Here is a 21,469-nt window from a genome sequence, read left to right on the forward strand (position 1 = left end):
CCTGTACCTCAGAAAAGTGGTTTTCCCTGCCAGCTTCCCCTTAAGTTATGTTTTAGGATAGCTAATGAATGTATTTGATAATTCAAGTGATATGTAACAGTATGATACATATATTATATATACACTGGTATGTCTGGAGCAATGGGCATCACCACAGTACAGCAACCTAGAGCAGATCTGGGTCTAAATCACTCCAGGGCTGCACACCAAGGGGAAAAAAAAAAATCTCATCAGGCACTTGGAGATCTTCTTTTGATTGTATGCAAGTGAAATTCAAAGAGAAGAAACAAATACACAAAATAGTCATTTAAAAGAATCAAGTGTGATAGTGCACAGAAAAGCTGCTCCAGAATTGTTCATTCCACATTCCTCTGAAGGCAGCCTTAGTGCATGTCCCACAGGAGTGCAGAAGATAAACCACTTCAGTCTGTATCTATACACATACACTTGAAACCACCTCTGTTAACTTATGTCCATATGATTTGGAATAGGACAAGAACCAAACTGCAGCCCACCTAGAAAACCTGCTGTGTAGGGGCTTTTAACTACATTTACTGCCAGATATGGCACCATTCATTCAACACAAATTGATCAGATGTTGTGATCACCCCAACATACATAATCATATATGACTTGGCATCTTCTCATTTTGGACATAAGTTTAAAAAGCAAACTTCATCAACCAGAACTCTCTAAATAAAAAACAAAAGAGTGGGTTAGCTGCAGTTTAATTCTCCGCTTTGACTTTCTCAAAAGTTTGTTGGATAGAAGCTTTTCTTATATAGTGAAATGTACATCTTTGCATTTCACAAATATTGTGAAAGAACAGTTTACATGTTATTAGAATACCACAAGTTGTATCAAAAGCCAACCTTCCCAAAAATGTATTGTTTCCACTAGGAAATGCTAACACCACCCCATTTATTTCAGAAACTGTGAATTACACACGGTGAGATTTTAAAAATTTTTTAAGAAGAAAATAGGGAAAATGTGAATGGTAGCCATAACAAATATCAGAGAGAAAAATCAGCACCCTGGAACAAAGCAACTTGTGTAGAGCTCAGTTATTCCAGTCGATTAAGCAGCTGTTCTAACAAGTTTGGTCTTGCACAAAGTTTAGTTCATGAAGCTTTGCTCCTAGAACCAGAGATTGCAATGAAAAGCAATTAGTAAACTATTAATTGGTTACCTTCTGGAAGACAGGCTTCGCTATAGTCCCCTTTTTGCCTTCCTGTTATTTAAACAGTACAGTAATTCAGTGTACAGTTCTAATCAACACTTATCAATATATTACCTATAACAATTAAGCATGTTTTAAAGAAAGTGTAAGAGTATGTGCCATTTAGCAAGTTTCTCTGGAAAGCTGTAGTGAAGTCAACAGGAGAGCTGAACATGCCCATCCTGTGTGAAAGTAACAAGCATTAAACCATCTCCTCATCAACAAGAACAATTAACCTTTCACCAAATAATTCAAGATAGACACAAGGAGAAGATATACCTCTATTGTGGGATGAGTATTATGCTTATAAGCTGTGTACAGAGGAAACTGAATCTGAAAGATTTTTGCCACACACAGCAGCAACTTCTCCTTCTCATCAGTGCTCCACAAGCTAAAAGCATCCGTGTTCTTTGCAGGCTCCTCCTCACTCAGGATACAAGTTCTTGCAGAATCAAACTTTTTCTCTAGAGATTTTTGTCGTTCTCCATTTTCTTCTTCATGAGACTCTCCTTCTACATTCAGGGGCTCATCAGCACGATTATTCTGCTCTTGCCATGTTGAATCTATACTAATAGTGCAATGTTTACAGAGCTGGTCCCGCAGAGCTTGGACTTGAGCAATCACTAAATTAATAAGTGCACAAACTACTTGGTTAAAGATCTCCAGATGTTTATACTCCTTGAAACAGCACAAACATTGTCTGTAAGAAAACAGAAAAAAACACAAAAATTCCTACAGTTAAAGTCAGAACAGGTAACTAACCAAGAGAACTTTTCATATCAAAACATTTTCAACAAGTTATTTGACAGAATCATAAAATAAATCCAAATGAAACAGACTCCACCCAGCAGCAAGTGGGAGTCACAGAACCCTCCTTAAACCTTGAGAACATCCCATTATTTCCAAATGCTTACCAAAACTATGAAGTCCCTTTTATCATTTAGCAGCTGCTACAGCAAGTAAAACATAGAAAAAGTCTTGTGGGCAAGGTCAGTATGCTACTAAAGGAGTCATGTTTTTCAGTATTTTTCTTACTCCATTTCCTCATCTGGTTTTCTCTATTGCTCTTTACTGCAATAAATCATCCTGACATTCTTGTCAGCTGGTAAGAACTCGTTATTGTTATTTTCAAATCAACAGGGCGGCAAAGTAATTTTATTTTTAATGGAGTATGTAAGTTCACTTCCTTTATGTGCCTTTGGATGATGATCCCATGCACATTGATACCCTTTAACCACATAGGAGAAAGCAGCTCAAGTATCTGCAGTACTTCCCTCACTTAGCAGGCTCAGAGATTATTCTCCTGATTATCTACTGACACATTGTAAACAACAAGAGGGAAAAGCTCTACACAATCCCTTTAACAACATAATTAAAAAAATCAATTAGGTCATCAGGTTCAAAAACTCTAACATAAGTCTAGTTGTGGGCAAATAACTATGTATGCCAAATAGATTCTGGGTGCATAAACGCCCTGAGGTAGATACCCTAAAACCTTTTCCCTGGGAACAGCTGCTTCTTCCATACAAACAAGCACCTTCCTCATTCTGAAAAAAAGGTGGAGGATATTCCTGTAAAAGGATCTAAATCCTGGAGAACACAGAAAAGGAAGCCATCATTGCAGTGTCCTTACTCACTGAAGAACAAAATTAAACCATACATGCTTGTAACAGACTCTGGGAGATGGACTCTGCTCTTTCTTACTCAGACTCTACTAGGCAATATAACTGCTACATAAACTGGGAGTTATCTTGCAATAGAGATGTCCTCCACCTCCTGTTAGATGGAGAACAATGGGCTTCAGTCCACAACCAGAGTTCTCAGACACTAAAATAATATAAAAACTGCATGTCGAATTTCTAAAAGAAATCAGCAGACAAAAGGTACAGCAAGAAATCATCAATAATTAGCAATTTAAATGCTTCTACAAACACAGCATTTAATCTAGAAACTGGGCTTAATAAATTATAATTTTTAAGACAAAAAGCCAAAAGAACCCAGAACTATGACAGGTAGAGGGTGCTGCCTCTTGATGGAACACAAACACACCCTTGAGCTACAGCTCTTAAGCACATACTGTCTGAATACAGGTATTCATTTGATTTCAGTGGGTTAGACAAAAAGATAACAAACAGGATTCCCTAATTCCAGCACAGATACAGTGATTGAAGCATCTAAACTCTTTTGTTCCATCTGTGCAGGAATAAAAATCCCTTTAATATTGTGTAAGTGGAATGTGCCTTCACCCATCCGAAAAACATTCTTGCCATTTACTTGTAAATGTATTTTCATATTAACAAATATGCAGGCAAAACTAAGTGTATCCTCAAGCACTTATCCTTAGGCAAAACTATGTACAAAAGGTCCACCACTTATGTCTATGAATTACTGCCCCACTTGAGTGTAACAAATCATCCTTGTTAACAATGAAAACAGCCTGGTGAATACTTATCACATACTGGAAAATTTTTTACCAGGAGAGAGATATGTGCAAAATCTCTAAGTCTTCATCTGTTGGAATGTGGAGCTCCCAGGAAGAAATGCTCCACCAAAAATTAAAGGTCTATGAAAAACAAACATCCTACTTCTTTGAATGTAACACTTTCCAGAAGAAAACTAAAATGGAAACACTACATGCAGGTGGAAGTAAAAGGTGCTCTTCAGGATGAGTTGCCAAGTGATCTTCTGAAGGAAAGTGAAGATTTAAACTATTGGCAACAAAGTAAAAAGTAATTCTTAATGAAGGCATCAAACTCAAAACAAGCAGAACTCTCAAAAGCCCATCTGGCAGAGCAGAGACAGGACATGAAATTAAAATGTCAGCTAGAACTCCTTGTGGCCTCCATGTTAAGACTCTGCTTTGAATAGGTTAAGGACTGCTCTACAGACTCTTTAGTATGAAACCACTACCTATGGAAGGTAACAAGGAAACCAGAAGAAAATAAAGAGTTAAACGTTATCCAATCTTTATTTTTTTTCTTCAGGTTGGATTTGTCAAGCTGTAGAGCAGAACAAAACTCTGAACAGATGATGACCTGGAAAACTGGGTTGCAATTGTTCTCTGACAAACTTGGGATCTAGGACCTGTCAAGAAGTGACAGGAGTCTGGTTTCTGTGCCTGCTGTTTATTTTGATTTAGAAATTCCTTCCCTGTGTCTAAAAGCACATGGCAGAAGATAATGAACTTGGCTTATAATCTTTGGGCAAAATGAGGAAGAGGAGGCTTCCATTTTCATAGGTATCCAAAATGTGACATTTCTTCTTTTTTTTTTTTCTTTTAGAGCCTTCTAAATGCCTGAGTATGTTTTCCAATTTATCCTCTACACTTTTCCTAATATTTCTTACGATTCAGTGGATTCAGTTTGGTCTTGTAACTACTACTGAACACTGAATTCCAAACATCCTTACTGCATATTCTTTCTAAAAAGTAATATACATATATTTCCTTACATTGGAAAAAAGTAAGTAGCTGTGAAGTAAGAATGAGCTATTCTGTAAGCAGAATAGCTGACATCACTACTTTAAAGAAACAACCCCAATCAATAGTAATTTAAATACTAGATTAAAAGAAATAATGTAGTTGATTTAAGAAAACCACGTGCAGAATATTTTCTTTATCACTTTAGAAGCTACGGGCTGCAATTTTTCATCACCTTGACTCAGAGTATTAAAACATGGAGAAAAATTTAACATGATGGTTCCACTCAGTCACCTTTTCTTAAGTTCTTCTTACCCTACCCTGCCTCACAGAAGATGGTCACAACACTTCATGTTAAAGCAGCAAGACATTGTTTGTCATCACAATATTGCTCTGTATTTTCTACACAATTATTACAGCATCCAGAATGCCAACTGGGTATCTAAAATATGCACTGCCCAAAATACACTGGGTAACGAGTTTATTTTTATTTTCTAAGTAGTAAAATAGTCTTTACTCTGGAGGTATCACACATTAGTAAGTTGCTAATTCTAATCATTCTACTGTATTTTAAAAAGGGAAAGCTGCTGTTGAGATCCTAGATCCTCAGCATTCAAACTCAATCCAAAATTACCTTTGCGTCCAGGAATTGATGTAAGCAAATATCTTGAGGGCATGTTCCTTTCTGAGCTGCAATGTATCACCACCTTCAATGTCTGATACTAAAGAAAACAAAAACATAAACACATTAGGAGGGGGAAAAAACCAAAATGCAATTGTTCTGTTTTTATTAGAAATTACCTTTGATAGCACGAAAAATAAATACTTTACTGAAGCAAAAACATGTAGATTTGGTTAGCAGAGGTAAGGTTTGAGATGCAAGTGACTTGAAAACTCAAACTGCACAATATTCTTGAATACTGCTGCAAAAATTTGTGATTGAGATCAGACCCTTCTTGTAATCCTATTTTTATGAAATATTCCTCATAAGCTTTACTGGGAACTCCTGATTGATGGGCACTTTCAAGTGTGAACTTACAACTGCTTTACTCATTAACCAGATGTCTTGGGTTTGGTTTTTTTGTTTTGCTAGGGTTTTTTTCCCCCAGATTTTTAAATGTCTTCATTTTGAGATGACCCTGAGACCTCAACTTCCTCTTGCTGATCAGATAAAGACTCAGAAAAACAAGCAAACAAACAAAACCCAAACCACAGCAAAACTATCAAGAACAACGTGCTGTGTACATATAAGGTTATTTCAGACTGAGCTGATGATTAGTGCTCTCAAATATAGACACATCTATCATGACATTTAACCATAATGAATCACTAATTGGCAAAATGATAAAAGCTTACCACATTATTACAGAGGAAACCAGAACAGCTCTGTACTGAGTTCAAACCCCAAACACTTCACCGAGGGATTATCACATGTCCCACTTCCCCTCTAGAAATCCTTCTACACTCAAAAAACATCAGTAGGTCCACAGCTGCACTTAAGCAGCAACTGACTATATCCCAAGGCACTGGATTCTATCTCCTGGCAGAAGGAGACACACCTTTCCCCAAGTACCAATGCACAGTTCTCGCTTCCTCCTTGTCCTAAATTTCCAAACACTTGTACAATTACCTAATTGCCAGACAAATCAAGGTCAGCATTCCTTTTAAGTGGATCTTTGCATTTCTAACACAACTAAATTTTCATCTCCACATTTCACATGAAATTTCAAGTATTACATGCTCACAAATCTACTTCACAAGCATATTTTGTGGGACAGGTTCTCCAACTGCAGTGAGCTCAGCAGAATCTCTGCCTCAACCTCCTCTCCAGCCTCAGCCTTGCAAAAGGCCTGTGTGATCTATCCATACAGGTTTCCAAAAACTAAAGCTAATGGAAGTCTGTGGGCATGGATCAGAAAGCAGAGTTCAGAAGAAAACCACTTCACAGAATAATCACACTGAACAAATACTTACTACTTCTTTGAAATAAGGACATCATGTATGCAATTATATCCACATTTTCATACATATGCATATATACAAATATAAAAACATACAAAAAGCAGCCTCTGAACAGGATACCATCAAACTTTAAAAACCTCTTTTCTGTCTCACTCCTATAAGGCTTTAAAGATCCTATTGACACTGGACAAAGAACAAGATGGAGATGCAGACTAAAAAAATGGGTATCGCTCAATACCACCTTTTATTTTAAACACCACAAATTACCATGACAGTTGACTCTCTCAAGGCCAAAGCACAGCACTGAAGAAACCAACAGCTCCACCACACAATTTAGGTCAAACTCACCACAAAAGACAGATCCTTAGCTATAGACAGTATTAAAAAAGACTTGCCCAGCATCAAAGGTTCATAAAACCTCTGTTTTTCACAATTTTGTAAGCATTGTTTCACTAAGACGAATTCCTTCAAACTTGACAGAAAAAACTCGTTGACAACATTTAGTAATAACAAACAAACCTAATTCTATCTTGTAGGATCTTACATGCACATTTCTGAAACTTCTTTCATCCTCACTTCACCCTAATTAAACACACACTCTAACAAGCAGGACAGTAACTCCAACTTCCAGAGCAGCCAATTCACTGCAGAAGTTTGAATGACTCCCAGATTTCCCTCTTTGAGATTATGAAGAACTGAAAGGTAAGCAAACTAGACCCTTAAAAGCTACAATTCCCATGTAAAGAAGACAGAATAGAGAAGTTATGGAAATACTGAAACTTATGCCCCAGGTCAAAAAATAGGTAGGTATTTGCACTAGCTGGAGAAACCTGTTATTTTCCTGTTTATGCATTCTACATCTCACACACTGACCAATTTCTACTGGTCTTAATCATTGCTAATTAATACAGTGGCTACAGACACAACTTCCCTTTGGGTTTCTGTACCTAGAAATAATACTGGGTTTGTTCTTGAAAAGACTCAGGAGGCTCCAAGCAGGAGGAACTACACCGAGGCTGCAGTTTTCCATGGAGATGAGCTAAGTCTGTGCAACTACCAAAAGGGGCAGTGACACACATGGCAGGGCTTCTCCTCCTGGACCTCAGCTTGAGCTCTTTTTCGCTCCTTAGCAGAACTTGCTCAGCTCAGTTAATTTATGTCCTCACAACCAAAATGTCAATTTCAGGCTTTTCCTCTCTTACTCTGAACATCAGCTCTGTTGACACTCAATTTACAGCAGCTCTGTTTAGGGGCACATGCAGCTTGAAGTACAGAAACAACTGTACTAAGATTTTTTTAAATTGAAAAAAGTACAGACAGAAAAGCAATAGGAAAAAACACATTCATTGCCATTCCTGGGCATTTTCTGATTTCTGACAGCTCTGTAAGAACTTCCTTGCTGCACATGATTTCACTTCCAAATGATGTCTGCCTCTCTTTTCAAATTAGTTCTCTCCTACCTTGAATGGGCCAGTAGTTAAACCACTCATTCACTTGTGAATAAAGCATGTCCTTTATTGTCTCCCATATTCCAGCATACTGCCATTCTCAGAACCTCCTCAATCTGCTGCCTCCCCACTTTCTCACACTTTCACTGTTTCAAATCCAGCAGTAACCATCACGTCAAACTTTTCCAAAAACTTCCACTGCACCAAGCCTCCTTCCTGCAAATTCATTTGGTAGTTCTCCCTAGTTTCACACCTAAGGCAGTGATTCCCACAGGATGCACTGAAGTATCCTTGTGTGCTCTGAGAGCCTCTGAACATCATCAAAGTGGCAGCCTGTGTGCTCTCATCAATAAGAATTGATAATATGTGCTCCAGAGCTTTCCAGCCAGGCATTCCAGGATCTATAAGCTCCTGTCTCAGAAAGAAACAGAGCCAATCCTAGGCTCAGCTCCTTCTTGTCTGCAGTGGCTGCTTCTTTCTCCAGGCACTCAGAAGGCAGTATCTTAGAGATGCTCTCTTTCCCTATCTCTCAGCTCAACTTTCTTCTTCTTTAAATTTGCTCCACCAAATCTTTCTTTTCAGTTAAAGCCTCTTACACATTCCCATTCTCCAGTCCTTCCTTTTCCCTCTTACCTTCCATGCACACACACACCTTTACCCTGCACTAGATCCAATTTCCCAATCCATATATCCCAATCAAGCCCACACTACAATGGCTTCCATATCCATGCATTTCAAACACCATCAGCATTCCCACAGGAACCCCAAGAGTCAGACAGAGAACTGCACAAATCCAACTTTGTCAGTCCAGCTGAAAACTGCCCACATACCTCATGGCTTTGTAAGCCATGGAATGCTCAGGCTGGCATCTATGTGAGCAGGGGAAGCTGGGAAGGGAAGTGTGAGGAATGTGAAGCTGGGAGAAGTAAACACCTTTGTAGTAAGCAGAGTTGTAAAATTGCCCCACCCCATCTGGAGCAACTTCATCCCAATATTGCTCATGTGTGGGCAAAGATGTGGTTACTGTTAGAGTCTGCAAAAATCAGCATGTTGAAGGTTTTAAACAGATCCATCCAAGACAGAACTAACCAGAAGAAAGAAGGAAGATCAGGATGTAGGTAAATTCCAGCTAAATAAATTCTACCAATATAATGCAGGAAATGGGGTATTTCCACATAGTTGCAAGGTCTCATTTCTCTGAGTCATCACAACAAGCTGGTTTAGAGATCTTTTTATCAGAGTAACACCACAGAAGAAAGAGCTGAGCTGCTCAGCTAACCTGACTTAACATCTTCTAGCATACAAGTTTTCAGATATTCTTTAAAAAAAGAAAAATCAGACTGACTCAAAGTGCATTGTTTATTCAAGTAGCTGATGAGAAGCCAAAATACACAATGGTCAAAGCAAAAATTTAAAACATTTCTTATAAAAAAATTAAAAAGAGTATTTCCTTGCTGTTTCCCCAGTCTCCAGGCTCTCTTCCCCAGCCTGTTTTACTTGGCTAGCTCTAAATGAAAACTGGGGTGATTTACCTAATCTTTCACAGAAGGGTGATAGAAGTGTGTTACAGTACTAGAAACAACATGAACTCCCAAACTCAGAAAAAAGCCCTATAAATCAACTGACTAAACCAAGAAAATGACAGAAGATGAGAAAAACACTGATCAGCTGCAAAGAACAGGGCAATACAATTTCAACTGTGGCCAAACGAAGCTCAGCTCCTAAGTGCATTTTTAGCAAGAACTTCTGAGCTAGAGGAACACACTGTAATTAGACCTCAAGGGCAACCATCATGCTGGACTTGTGCGGAATATCTTATATCCAAAGGTCACTCATCATACCAAGTGCAAAATCAAACAGCAAGCAAAAATAATCATTTTTAAAAGCATGTTTTCTCTACTTGCAGAAACATACCATGGACAAAAGTAAATCATATAAGACTCCTTAAGATGTCTAACTCTAATTTCTCCATATTGCAAACTGTGACGAGGTACAGTTGCATAGGGATTGTGCTCCCTCCCCCTCCTCCCCCAAGCCTCCTATGGTATCAGCTTCACATGGGAAAGACCAGATCACTTGCAGAATGAACATTATTCTCAGAAATTGTCCACTGATACAGAATAAACACAGGAAACGAGCCATACACTGAACAAAACAGTATTAGGAGCAATAATACTAATCTTGAAATAAATATATATATATATAAAACCTTCTGTGTGAGTACCATTGCTCACACAGAGAACCAGCACATTTTTTTCAGTGCATTGAGATGTTTTCAGTGATTAATAGGGGGTTTCTTTTTGCTCAGAATCAACAGCATGTAAGATGATAGCCACAAAGCTCAGCATCTCCCATTCCCTTTCTACTTTCACCTATTAGAATTACTTTTTTATTATAAGGAATTCATTATTGCCTTAGATTGATTCACTAGAGTTCTTCCTGACCATTATGGAGTCATCCTTGAAAAGTATTTAATAGGACAGTGTCAGCTTGAAGTTCAACAGCCATAGGTAAACTGTCCAAACCTCCCTACAACTTTTCAGTGAGGAAAAAAGTCTTCTTTCTGCCTCTCGGTCTCCATAGCACAAAAGCATCCCAGAATACTGACTAGATACACATAATCCAAGAGAAACACTACTGCAAAATGTACTAGAAAATAAAAAAAGTTAATTCTTCGGTATAGAAACGCTGTTCAAATGCCAGGAACAATCAGATCTGTAACCCAAAGCACTAGAGCAATAAAATTCTATAATGGCCAGGTTAAGATGCTTGAGTGCCTTTAATGCTACCTTGATGATACTCATCACACCACTAGAGCACAGCATTACAGATAACTACACCCACCTCCAGCCCACAACACACCTGAACTCATTTTAAGTCTACATCTAAACTTTTTGTATTTATAAATATTACAACTTGGTAAATACATTGCTTTCCTGCGAGTTTTTGGTTATGAAGTACACAAATATTAAAACACAAATATTTTGAAGACAACATAATGGCTTAAAGACAGGAATTAGCAACTCTTAGAGTCTCATTTCCTTAGAAAAAAACAAACTGTGATTGTGTCAGACACAAACTTTTGAACAAAGGTGATGTCAACAGATTTGACAAAAGTTTGCAAGTCTAAATAATACTGTATTCTTAAGAATGGGAATACGGGAGCTACTCAAAAGAGCAAGGAAAAAGCAATTACAACTGATGTCCCCAACATCATCTGCTGGTTTTTCAGCACCTGAGTAATTCCTCATGGCCACCATGAGACCAGAAGCACCTGATGAGTTTTAATTCAGTATTCCAGTGCACAGTTACAAAAAGAGTAGAACAAGCCTTGGTATGTTCAACCAGACAGCACTTCTAAGATACAACTTCACCAGAGCAGGGAAAATCAGCCGACCTCAGGTAACTGCCACCTTTACCTTCTGTTTCTCTGCAAACACCAAGAAGTTCTCTCTTTCAATCTCTGTATTTCCCTTCCCATCCCGACTCCCTTATCTTCTCCAGCAAACACCTGCTCCCCTTTAATCACAATAAGTTAATACAGTCTGGAGCAAAACAGCAGCAGCTGGCTCTGGAAAGCTGTGTAAAATTTAAGAATTGGCATCTTGCAGAAGTGATGCCACTCTGAAGGTTTCATCCTGCTAGGCCATGTTTGCTTTGGGTTAAAATGCACCCCTTAGAATAGCTGTAGAAGTCTACCTAAGTCAACCATTGCCCTTAAGAGCATCTCATGACTTCCACCTTCCCAAAGAGAACTTGCCACAGCAACTCCTTCCAGGAACAGTTCCACATTGTTTGAAATGCAGTCAAATGCCAATTTTCAGATGATGCCCAGATTTGCCCAGCACACTGGAGCTGGTTCCACCCAGAACAACAATCTGAATGAACTCTCAGATACAGCATCTCAAATGTAAAACAGCAGTGCTGCTGCATGAGCCAGGCCAGGTCCAGCAGCAGCACTGTGCCTTCCATGCAAAGCCAAGCCTATGTTACCACACCATGTAAACTCACACTGCTCCCACTCAGTGAGCCACAGCTCAAAGTTCACCAACACTGAATCTATGGATGCCTGACAGTGGAAATCTGGCCTGGATGAGATGGGAATGTGAAATACATCATTCAGGTTGGGTTATGCCAATGACTGAGGAACAAGCAGTATGCCATGCAGCACAAAGCAGCGTGGATACAGAAAGCAGAAGACTCCCATCAAAGGTTCAGGGAGCAGAACGTGCTTCCATCAGTTAAACACTGTGTAATGCACATATGGCCTTTCTGATCTCACCCCAGTAGGAAATGGGGTAGGACCAGCTTGTGGAGTACCTGGCTGTGAATGGAATAAACTGGGCCAAACTGCCTCTTGCTCTGGCTCTGCTGGCCCAAGAAGACTCACCAGGAGCCTCAGCATTGCCATTTCACACCCACAGCTTCTGAGCAGGCTCCCTGAGCCCAGTACGGCACAGCAGGAATGCACAGAGTGCTCACAGCCAGTGGGATGGGCTGTCCAGGCTGCTGCACTTCCATGGAAGCCTGGCAGTACAGCAGGGCTGAGCCTGGCTCCAGCAGCGTTCAGCAGCACTGGTTAGTTCCATGTCAGTCATGGCAGACACAAGGAGTGTATGAAAATATCTGTGGGATCTTTGCACTGCACCTCCAATGCTTCTGTTATCTTGGGATTCTCAGCAGCCAAGATATTGCAGTCCTCCCTCTCCAGGGAAAGGCAAGTTACATATTACTAAGGAAAAAAAAACCCACAAAGCAATTTCAAAGCATCTGTGCCACTCACTGGAGTTTAAATTAAAAAAACAAACTTAAAAAAGAAGAGGTAGCAGTCTTATTTCAGAGTCCTATTTTAACTCACTATTGTGAATTGTCTGACTCCAAGACAAGATGTTACTCTTTTGGAAAGACTGTGGGCTTTTTCTTTATATCAAAGTTCTCTTTTAATTAAGAAAAAACCCAACAAAACAAAACAAAAAAAAACCCAGCTCAATTTAGGCAGTATTTCCACAATCAAGTCTGCTTGACATCACCAAAACACATACTAGATGTGGAAAGTCAGGCTGCCCATCATAATATTTTGACAACAGTCACTGCAAGTTTCTTAAGGAATCAATGCAGGATTGGACAAGCACTGCATAAATCCAGCATTTCCTAGCATATCACTAATTATCCCAAGGTAAATTTCAAAGCTAGGGCTGACACTGTCAATGCCAAAACTACTGCTCAGATAAAGGATTGCCTGCCTTCAGCTTACAAGAGAGTACTTGTATTCTTTCCTTTCAATCACATAATGTATCAGTACTTGAATGACTCTGGGTTTGAATAATTTTTCTCTAATACTCAAGCTCTGAACTTCTTTTAAAATACTATTTTAAGGTGAAGACACAGAACTCAGTCTACCAAACTATTTTGTAAGTAGAACAATGATTTAATTGCATGAACAAGGTTCCAAAAACTAAAGAGGTTTTCTATTAGTCTTAATTAAAAGTAGCAAGGAATGCAAAAATTAAAATACCTACTCCAGGAAGCATTCTATTTTCAAGAGAGAACTTTGCAAATTAGTTCAGCTGTACTACTTGGCACGCTGTGAATCAGTTTCAGACAACAACAGCAGCTTTCCCCGACAACCAGAAAGAAAAGGCCCACAACTGAGCCACCCTGGCCAGTAAGAAGCAACAGATTACCAGTAGATTTACAACAAAAGCATGTAATGACTGTGCTCCAGGTTTCAGGGACAAAATCTGTGAGAGGCAAATATGATTAATTCATTTCTTACAAAGTATATTTAAGCCTGCTTAAACAAGGAGATGAGAGGCAAATGGGCAATGGGTCATTATCATCAATGGAGCTGCAGGCAGTTCATTGAAAGCCCTGAAGAGCTTGCTCAGCATTTGAACTCCAAGGCTTTATTTGTTTCCATCAGCACAGGTGCAGCAACACTCATTCAGAAAGGACAATAAAATACTGAGGAAGGACAGGCAAGCAGTAAAGTCACTGTCCCTCTCAACTTTCAGATACACACTCAAATTTTGCATTCCTTTGTGCCAGATAATCTCTATTTAGTAATTCTCTCAAAACACATGGCGTATTAAGTAATTTATTGGCTAAAACAATTATATTAATTTTAAAAGCTGATGGTTTGAAAGCAATAAGAAATAAGAGATGGCAGAAGGCAGTGCATGGGGTCTCTACAAGTACACCCAAGACAGCAGTTAAGTTCCATGACAAGCATCCCCCACAACCAGATAATGTATTTACAGATGTCATTTTGATATAAACAAATGTTTTGCAAGTCTCATATCAGCAAGTACACACGGGGCAGTATCTGTAGTTAGGGCTGCACAGAGTTCAAAGCCAACTCCTTTTGGAAAGACTCAAACTAGCACTGTTGTTCACACCCACCAAGTTTCCAAGACACTGATGGAAATTGATTTCAATTTCTGATCAACTTGATCAGACGGCATCTACTCTAAATATTACACCAGCAGATCAAGCATTGACATGACTTGAAATACTTTGTGGTACAAGTTTCACTCCAAATATTAAGGAAAAAAAGTAGCTCAGAGGAAAAAATAGTTCAACCATCAATAGTTGTTAACTGTGAAACAAGTCAGAGACCAGCCAACACAGACAAGGATTTACTGCACTGACTGTCCTTCAGCTAAGCAGGAGAACTTACTTTTATTGAGATTTTGAGCTCACACTCCCCCCAGTGTTATCCCATAACAGTTCCAAGAAGGAGAAATCAAGTTTTCTGTCTCTTGTATCAGCTGTTGACTGTGAGCCCAGAATGTAATCCCACCACACACCTCCTGCCCAGAACACAGGTGCCTGACAAGGGTGGGTAAGCTGGGCTACACAAGCTTTTCACAGACAGTAAATTTCCCAAGTTCCTCAGTAGATATTGATATTCTGGCCCCCCTACAGCTTCTCTGGAGCTGCCCTCCTTTGCAAACATGCCACTGTCCATTTCCAGACTGTTCACAGCTTCTCCAAGCAGAAAGAGCACACAAGTGAAAGCACCGTCAGTTCTGTTGATGCCCACAGAGTTTAGAATGAAATCTGATGACCAGATTTGCAAAGAACAGAGACTACTGGCAGAAAATTACTCTGTTTTTCAGTTCACACCCACTTAAAAGTAATTTCACTGCTGCTGAAAACCATGGGGTTTGTATTGAAACCTACATTATGAAGAATTCAATAATTACGTGTCACAGAATAATGAACAGGCAACTGAACACTTCCTGAAGATGAAATTAAACTCTCGCTAAATATTATCAAATCCCCCCAAAATGAACTGAGGAGCACAACAGAAAGATAAGGACAGTGCTGAAAAACACAGAATTAAGCATATATACCCTGTTTCTATATACAACTACATAGATTAAAAACTCTCCAGTGGAAATCAGTGCAATGAACTGGAGGCTTCTTCAAGGCGTGGAAAGTGCAGAAGGCAAAAAATGTTTTGCCACTCACCTCCTTGATGGAAACCAATGATTTGCAGGGATGCTGATCTAGAAACCATGTCTCAATTGTCATGTGTTTCTCAAGTCTTTCTTACAGCCTTTCTGCAAATTAGCTGAATAAAGATCAACTCCCAAAGGTGCATTTTCCACAAGGATTTTCTCTGACAAGTTTTCAACTTCTTCCACCAGTTGTTCCAGCACTAAATCTCCTGAGTGGTTCTATACAAATGCAGAGAACAGCAATGCATTTGCACCAGAGTTCCCTTGAGAAGCTCACCGTCCACCATACGTGCTGCATCTGAACACCACCAAAAATAAAACTTTGCAAATCTACAAACAAGCTGGATATTTTTACTAAGTGTTAAGAACACCACAGAAATCCTCACAGTTGCATGTCCATGTTTAGCATTCAGATTGCAAATCAATTCCCATACAAGGAAACGAACAAAGTGAAAAGAATGGCTTCTCACCTCTTCACATTTTCTAGAAATTGCCAATTTGCTGTACAAAATGAAAGAAATCACCTCAATATACACTTAAACACCAGAAATTAAACGGCCACAACTCTGTTTAATTGCAGCATGCTGTTACTATAAGCAACACTGAGTAATCAGCACAACCACTTGCTCCTGAGGATGGTAAGATTCTTTTTCATTGTCCCAGCATACAGACAACTACAAAGGTGTAGCCTGGGCTGCAAAAATCCCTATTAGCTACCTGAAAAGAACTTGAAGAAGAAAATAGACGAAATAAAAGGAACCAAGAAGTCAACATTGCTCTTCCCTCCCAATCACTAAAATGCCAAATCACAGACTGCTCATCACTTGGACACAGAACATGATTCCAGGATTTGCTTTTCTGACTCAATGTTGGTTGAACACAGGAAGATGGAAGCAAACTGCAGTGACATGGAGAAATACAGAAGCAAGGAATTAAAACCTGTAAGATAGAAAGCCTGTATTAGTAATTTCACTGTTTAACACAGAAGAAAAAGAAGCAAAAAGGAATTCCATAAATTAAAAGAATGGGTGAGGCTCATAATGCCCACAGGTGTGTCCATGGCAGACAAAACCATCAATCTCCCAAAGCCAAGGCATCACCTCCAAGGCAGGCTGAAGGAAATGGAGCCAGGTCTGCCCTCCAAGATCTTGTCCCCTGAACCCCAGAGTGACACTGAGTCCAAACATCTGCTCCCAGCAGTGCCCCACTACACTCTGCACCACCTCTGCATCCAAGGACAGGTCCAAGAGCTGCTCTGAGAACTGACACCAACAACATCCAGGACAGCCTTAAGCACATTGTCTTGGACTTGGCTCAGGAATTGCTTGGAACTTGGGTGACTTGAAAACTATCCCTACCGAGGGAAAGCCATATGCAGCAAAACACATGAAAAAAAAATCTAGCACAAAGATTTCCTACATGGGAAACATGACGACTTCAAGCTCTACACTGATCAAGTATCTTTTTAACATGAAGCAAGGGATGTTTTTACTTTCCTTTCTTGCTTTTTCATTTTCCTTGAAGTTATCCACTAACTAATCTACTCTACAACGGTAGAGCCTTGTGGCTTTGAGGATATTGTTCCAAGTACTTATCCAACAGAAGATTTCCCTATATACAAAGAGAAGCATCTCAGTAAGTACATGCCAATAGTCTGTAACTCACAACAAAACTCAGCAGAACGGGATTTACGTAACTCATCTTCAGCATCACTGATCAAGTGGCTTGAGCAATGCGAAGGAACCAGTTTGCAGCAGCTTGAACAGGAAAAGTCTCAGGACAAAATCATTCCTGATCGCATCAAATAACACGAACCAAAATAATTGCACAGAACAAAAGCTGAAATATCTTTCCAAAAATAGAAGCCTTTTAGCTATTAAAGTCATGGAGTTTTTCCTTCAACTGCTTTACAATTACAAACAAATTTTAAAACTTTGCCTTAGTGTCACCTTCCCTTTCACTTTAGAAAGTTCACAATTAGCAAGGATAAAAGTTCCTCCTTCCATTTCCCCCCCCTCTGTTTACTCCAATTCATTTGGAGTAGCACTTCAGCACAGTCCCTGTCATTTGGCAATGCTGCTATAAAGAAAAGGTTATTTTCATTTTCCTTTAAGTCTGGCTGCTCATTGCCTTAAAAATGGTCAAAGACAAAAGTAAACATGAAAAAATTACTAAATTTCAGTGCTATAAACAAGTAACTTCTTTTCTTCAAAAGGAGACTGCAAAGATCTATAAGGTTGGGCAGTTATCCCAATACATCCTCCATAGCATCTCTGCATAGGTTCTGAGCATGGAAATATCATTTAAGAGAAAAGAAAATATGAATCTTTTAAAAAAGGAAAAAAAAAAGTAAGAAAGAAGGAAAAAAGCCATGTAACAGAGACAATTTTTACCGTTTTGCACAAGAGGAATCATCTAACAGCCAAATGAAACTTTAGATCTGCACAAAAAAGCTAGCAGTAATCAAATAATCAATCCTGAAGTTTACAGGTAACCACTGAACAAGTGAGAGCAGCTCTGGGAGACTAAGTGATGTTAATGATGCAATATTTGTAATAATTTTATAACACATCCTCACTATCTGAGTACTCCCAACATAAAATATTGATCCTCTCCAGATCCCAAAGAGCAAATGGAATGCAGCAGTGTTCTGGAATACAATTTCTCTCCTACCTCAAGGTAATCATACTCCCACCCAACCTCCAAGGCTACTCTTTGTACTTCCTACATGCCAGAACAACATGACAAAGAGTCAAGCCAACAATCTCCAGCACCCAAATTCAGGGCTATCCTTAAACTACACAAACAGTAAAGCACTCCAGTACCTCAAGTGTTTTATGGACCTGAACATTCTAAGAGTAGCTCTGCAGGCCAGCTGACAGTGATAACAGACGGAAAACAACAGTATGAGGCTACATTTATCTACTGTGCTTGAGTAAACTGGGGCAGGGGGGGTGTTTTGGGTTGGTCATTGGGGTTTTTTATTTTTCTGGTCTACTAAAGAGAAAACGTAAGGAGAAAAACAGCTGCAAGCTGGTGTAATTGAGTAACATCTAGAAGGCTCTAATCATCAGTGTGAACTGATTTTATTATTTCAGAGCTGCTAGGGAAAAGAAAGGCCTAAAGAGGTAACCACTGAAAAAAGTGAAGCAGAATGCTGGGAAGAAAACAAACTTTGTTCCCAGAAACCAAGAACTGGGAATAACCGAGGCCTACCAAGGTAACCTAAAACCACGACTGCCACTACATAATAAAACCTATTTTTCCATGTTGTAATCTTTTTGTTACTCACTTTTATAAAACCCAAACCAAACAAGAACAACAAACCAAACCCAAACCAAAATCATCTACGGAGTTTTAAGTCAACACACATCAAGATCAACTGCAGTCCCAAAGGGAAACCTCTCAGGCAACCAAGCTGAGCTGGGCTCTCTGGGACATGCCAGGCCAGGAGTGTGAGGATGCTGACTCAGGACTGCTCTGGGAACCAGACTGGCACTTTCAGCTAGCAAGAGGCACTCCCAGGACACAAGGACAGTGTTGCACTCCATAATCACTCGGCATGGAGCTCACATCCTCTATACTTGGGAGTGAAACCTCCACAGGGATGGCGTGGATGGATCTACAGGCAGCTCAAACTACGCCTGTGGCTCCAGGTGGGACACAGCAACCTGCAGAACTCCTGGAAAAGGCCTGAGACAGACCTCTAACCCACCTCTGATGTTACATTGCTGTATCTGCTGGCTTACTTTAGGGTTAAGATTATCTGGGTATTCGTGCAGTGCCTAGCAAAACAGAGCTGTCCTGATCAGGGCCTCTGGATAGCACAGAAATGTAAATATTACTCAAGAACAAGTGAAACTCAATATAAACCCTCCTAGACTGACAAGACCTGGCATCCAAAGAAACCAAGGAATGCAAAGTATATCAGGGTTCATTTTGGGATACAGAATTCTGTAAATTAACATAAAAGTGCAGAATGTCCTCAATGCACTTTTCCTGTAAAATGTGTGCACATTTAAATGAGCCCCTATAATTAATGCCATGAGAATCTGTTCTTAAGCCTTTTGTAAATAAGTGGCCTTATCTTAAAAAGCAGCCCATTGTGTCTTCCTTTTTTTTCTTCTATTAAAGGCTACTAAAAATGTTTATATTGTGGAAGATTAATTTTTTTAAAAATCAGACTTTTTATAGATTTTACTCCTATTAAACCCTGCCTGGGATAATGCAAATGATGCTAAGAAACCTACAGTGAGAAATTAAGACTGTTTACTCTGAGTGAACAGATTGTCTTATAGTGCTAAAACTCCTCTAAAGTCTGGGTATTTTCACAGGGGAATTTGCATTTTACTGAGTTCCTGGATCAAATCATAACTTGAAATTACTACTTCTTCTCAGGAAATAACTTCAAGATCAGGGAATTTACTGAGTTTATTATGTAGATCAAATGCTGAAAAATCAAGATGCTGCGCGAGAAGAAATATATATATATACACACACACACCAAAAAACCTAACATTGTTGACTCTATCCATAAAACATTACCTGCTTCTCAGTGAAGCATTATGTTAAATACATACATGCATATTTACACACCTTTGGCTGAAAAAAAAAAAAAAGCTTTTCAATCTACAGGTTTACAGTTCAGGAGCTCAGGCAGTCACAGACCCAGGACTACTGACTGCCTGTGACAAAATCAGGCCTGAGAACCTGGAGCCTTCCCAGGACATAGGCCTGGGCCCACACAAAGGTCACTGCCGGACAAAATCTCCAGCTCTGCACACTGCTATCTGGTGTGGGTTAACACTGTAGCAGTTTACAGTGGGACTAATATGCTCCTTATAAAAATACGCCTGTTTGTTTGTAGAATTGTTCAGTTTCACCCTTCTGTCACCCATCAACTGGCAACTTCTCAGGAAGAAAACAGGAGCTTCCCACATGTTCCTTCCCAAACGCCACGTTGAGACCTGTTGTCAATTCCCCTTCCAAGTGACCTGTCATGCAGGTGATACCGAATCCTATTTTGTACACCTAAGAGCAACTGAAGACAAAGGCCAGTGTGTGGCCATGTAAAAATGTTCGGCTTAGCAAGAAAATTCGAAAAGAAAAGAGATGCTATCTCCTGGACCTCTCTGCAAACCCTGCTTGGGTAGTTCTGGTACAGAACTGATCCCAAATGCTCTGTGGGCAGAAAAGGAAACTGCTGGCAGCCTGTGGCTCACACATTTCGGGCATGACCTCATTCTTTACTACCACTTTTCATTTCTGCTGCAGTGTTTTAAAAACCAAGGCTTGACATCATTTTTGTATTATGTACCTCTCATTATTACTTCAGGAACACAAATAACTCGACTGGAAGTTATAAAAGAAAGCATCCCTCCCTCACAACTCAGTCTCATCCAGTGAGAAGGGAGCACCATCACATGTCTTTGTATCCAAACACACACACCAAACAGTTCTGGTGATTTACAGTGTGCTTCTTTCTCTGAAGGGAAGGTGCAACCTAATGTTACTTAAGTAGCATTTTAGGTAATTAACTACATAGCAGTAGTACTTCAGAATCTTCCTAATAAATTTCGACTTTAAAAGACGTATTTCCTTCTACTTAATAGCAGAGATATATCTTATGTAATGCAGAACCATTAAATTATCCATACCCTAGTTATATACACATATATATAAAAAGAATTGTTAAAGTGATTGAAGACATTGCCTTATCTGTAGGGAAATACCTATCTACATCAATCCTAATTACCTTAAAACACCTGTAAAAATCAATTCATACTGGAATTTCAGGGATTCCTTGAAATACCAAATCCAATGTTACAACTTTTTTCTATGTGACCAATCACAATTAAGTTTAAGCAATGATTACTTATCAATCCATCCAAACCAAGTGAAGTTTTCTCTTCCAACAAGCAGCTGTCATCGCATACCATTGATAATTTAGTCTTGT

At 39.3% G+C, this 21,469-nt stretch overlaps 1 protein-coding gene across 11 annotated transcripts in view; it reads right to left on the minus strand.

The window, feature by feature from the left end:
- The window catches only part of USP34 (ubiquitin specific peptidase 34), a 111,140-nt gene that overhangs the window by 88,225 nt on the left and 1,446 nt on the right, over window positions 1–21,469 (minus strand). For all 11 annotated transcript variants that reach the window (XM_085054258.1, XM_085054250.1, XM_085054257.1 and 8 more), the window contains exons 2-3: window positions 5,272–5,359; window positions 1,499–1,919 (exon numbers count right to left, since the gene is read on the minus strand). In XM_085054258.1, coding sequence (XP_084910384.1) covers window positions 1,499–1,919; window positions 5,272–5,359 — 509 coding nt within the window. The remainder of the gene's footprint in view (window positions 1–1,498; window positions 1,920–5,271; window positions 5,360–21,469) is intronic.

This window comes from Lichenostomus cassidix, chromosome 3, assembly GCF_008360975.1.
Source record: "Lichenostomus cassidix isolate B80296 chromosome 3, HeHo_3.0, whole genome shotgun sequence".
NCBI lineage: Eukaryota > Metazoa > Chordata > Aves > Passeriformes > Meliphagidae > Lichenostomus > Lichenostomus cassidix.